Raw genomic sequence first — 3219 nt, 5'->3', positions numbered from 1 at the left:
TGTCTTTGGGCTTAATCAGAGCTGACACACAGAGCCCCTAAGTGTCGCCCACAGCATCCCTGCAGCTGGGACAGCTGCCTTCCTGACGACAGGCTTAATCACTGTGCACAAGTAGGGACGCTCTGGTCTGCAGGTATGCCGTGGGGTTGGACACCCACACATCCTGCGTGACCTCTGCCTGATGGTGTCCTGTCAGCAGGGGTGCTGATCTGTGGCCGCTCATGGCTCCCCAAGCCCCTCCACCCCCACCCCAGACAGCTCTGCTACTACCTTATTCCTGTGAGGGGGCATCTCAGCCCCAATGTCAGACTTAAAACGTCTTTCTCTCCCAGTGGAGAGGAAATTGCATTTATTTCCAGCCCCGGTGTTGAGCGCGGTCCTAAAAATCCCAGTCGTGGCCTGTGCAGAGGTGTTTTCCTCCCAGTTTGCTCCTTGGATCAGATTCCTGCCACTGGATGCTCACGATCCTGCCGCCAGCAAGGCCACAGAAGCCCTCAGTCCTCCGCCCGGGGGATGAAATATTCAGTTTGGCGGCTCAGGAAGGTGACGTCTGCCTCCTTGCCCCCCGGCCTTTTATAAAGAGGAGCCTGCGGGGCTGGGAGCAGAGGCCGTCCCAGCGACAGCTAAGCACCCAGAGTGCGCGGCAGCCTCCTGAGGGGCAGACGAGGGGTCCCTGCCTCCCATCCCACAGGTGAAACTGGGACCGGCGTGGAAACTCTGGGAGCTTATCTGTTTGCCAGAGCCATTTTCCAGGGAGTTCCCCAGGCTGAGGGTGGCAGGAAGAAGCTGGGACCCTGATAGGCTTTTGGTCCCACCCTCTGGGTCCCTCCTGCTACAGGTGGACAGGAGCTTCCTCGGCTGGTGGAGGGCTGTGCCTGGGGGAGATGAAAGCCTGCTGGGTGCCAGGGGTGGCCCTCTGCCTCCTGCTGGGACCTCTGGTGGGTGAGTGGTGGCTTTGTCCCTCCTGCTGTCTCCCTGGCTGCTTAGGCAGCTGGGGTGCGGGGGTGAGCAGGGGTCCTGTCCTGGGGGGGGCTCTCCGGAGTGACAGCCCTCGTCTTCCTCTGTAGGGGCCAAGCCAGTGCAGGAGGAAGGAGGTATTGTATCACCCCCTTGTTCTTTGATTGTGTGTGTTTGGGTGGGATGGGGTCGGAAGAGGGAGCCGGGAGGGAGCTGGCTTATCCTGAGCAAACCAAGCAGGAGCCCTGGGTCAGCTCAAGGACAAGCTGTGCAAGCAGAGGGACCCGAGGCTCTTCCCTGGGCCCTGCCCCCCAGCCACCTGGGAACGCACACACTTGGAGCCCCTGAGGCTTGGCAATGTCATCCTCTACCTGGGACTCACCCCATGGCTCTTCCCCGGAGTTGGACTACAGTGCAGTGGCATCTGAACTCTGGGGCTGAGGGCTGTGGTCTCCTCTGCAGTCCCACGAGGACATCCCCACACCCTCACCACGGTGTTCCTTCCCTGCCCAGCATCTTCAGGACAGGGGCCAGATACCCCACCTCCCCTCCTCCTCTCTCTTCTTCTCCTCTCCCTGAGCTATCCCCCCAGACCAGGAGTGGCAAGAGGCAGACGCAGGTCATTATCCAGATGACAAGGTTTTGGGATACTTCCACGGAGGACCCAGGGGTGGCCCAGCTCCCAGCTCCCAGCTAGGGGGCCCCTTCACTGCCACGGCACTGCTGGGCACCAACCATCTGCCCTAAGGTATACTGGAAGGGCAGCCTCAGGGCAGGCCAGGTGGGGACAGTCCCTGAGGCAGGTGGTGGTGTTTTTCAGACCCCTATGCTGAGCTGCCTGCCATGCCCTACTGGCCTTTCTCCACCTCTGACTTCTGGAACTACGTGCAATACTTCCAGACGCTGGGGGCCTACCCCCAGCTGGAGGATATGGCCCGCACCTTCTTCGCTCACTTCCCCCTGGGGACCACGCTGGGCTTCCATGTCCCCTACCAGCAGGACTGAGTTGCAGCCTGGATCCCTAGCCTCATGGTAATAAATTCCTGACTTAAGACACTCATGTTTCTGGTTTTCTTTCAAGAAATGGCCTCAGTCAGGCCATGTTTCCTTTCCTATTTGACAAATGAATCACGGCTCTCACTCAGGACTCTGCTTTACGTGTCACCCTCTTACCTGAGCTCACAGCCCCTCGGAGGGGGTGCTGCAGGGCCTCTGGAGTTGCTGCAGGGTCCCTGGAGTGCAAGGGGAAACTGAGGCAAACAGACACTCCCTGACTTATTGATAGAGACCCAGATCCAGGCAGCCACACCCCAAAGCCCCTGCCCTTGATCACAGAGGCCAACAGCAGCCAGACCCCCGCGGCCACGCCTGGGTTGGGGGCCCTGCCTGTCCCCCCAGGACACCAGGACAGCAGGAGCCTAGCCTTTGAGGAAGGGCCAGGGCCTGGGTGCTCTCAGTCTGTAAGTGGAAGGCCCTTGAAACCTGGACGCAGCACAGCAGGTCAAGGGCTGCAGGAGGAATGGGGCTACCTGCCCTGGGTGCTCTGGAGGGAGGGAAGGACTGGCAGGACATTTGCATGGTGTCTCTGGGACCATCCTCTGCACTGGGCCCACTGCTCTGCAGGTGGAGCCCCTCGGGCAGGCATACAAGCGTACAAGCCACGGACCCTGCCGGTCGCCTCCCATAAGGTGAGAAGAAATTGCTCTAATGAGCTACAACCAGCTTTTCTTTTGCAATTAAATAATGAGAAACACTGTGTATTTAAATGTAGGTGGGGAGGCAACTCTCCTGGGACAGAGCACAGCCACCCAGACGGATGCAGAGGGTGCTGGAAGGTGGGAGGTGCCCAGGGCAGCCTCCAGGGGCTGTCCCTTTCACTCCAGCCATGCTCCTGCCCCAGGTGACATTCTGCAGGGGAGGCCTAGCCAATAGCTTTAGGAAAAGCCAATACCTTCTTCATCTCTTTCCCCAGCTTGAGCTGGTGTGAATTTGGTTTCTGTAAATTAAGAGATAGCCAGGTGAGAGGATGAGTCTCTCAGTTCTCACTGGGGACAACTGGACTCGACCAAACATACCAGACAAAAGACATGCCTTACAGGATTTCCGCGTTGTTTGTTAACATGTTGGTTTGCGTGTGTGCACGGTCCTCTTCCCCTCGGATGGTCACACATCCAGCTAGCGCATGCATTAAGGAGCCACGACCCAAGCCCCTCTCTGCATTGGCTCCGGAGAAGCCAAGTCCAGGCTCCCTCTGGGGAAGAC

The 3219-nt window shown here is 59.0% G+C and overlaps 1 protein-coding gene across 1 annotated transcript; it reads left to right on the top strand.

Annotated features, from left to right (window-relative positions):
• Window positions 1–884: 884 nt before the first annotated feature.
• On the top strand, window positions 885–1962 carry OTOS (otospiralin). Its single transcript, XM_044240907.1, has 3 exons — window positions 885–942; window positions 1068–1094; window positions 1778–1962. Exons 1-3 carry the CDS (start codon window positions 885–887, stop codon window positions 1960–1962), a joined length of 270 nt encoding a protein of 89 aa, XP_044096842.1.
• The last annotated feature ends 1257 nt before the right edge of the window (window positions 1963–3219 follow it).

Source organism: Neovison vison, chromosome 3, assembly GCF_020171115.1.
Source record: "Neovison vison isolate M4711 chromosome 3, ASM_NN_V1, whole genome shotgun sequence".
Classification (NCBI taxonomy): domain Eukaryota; kingdom Metazoa; phylum Chordata; class Mammalia; order Carnivora; family Mustelidae; genus Neogale; species Neogale vison.
This window is presented reverse-complemented; position numbering and strand designations above follow the sequence as displayed.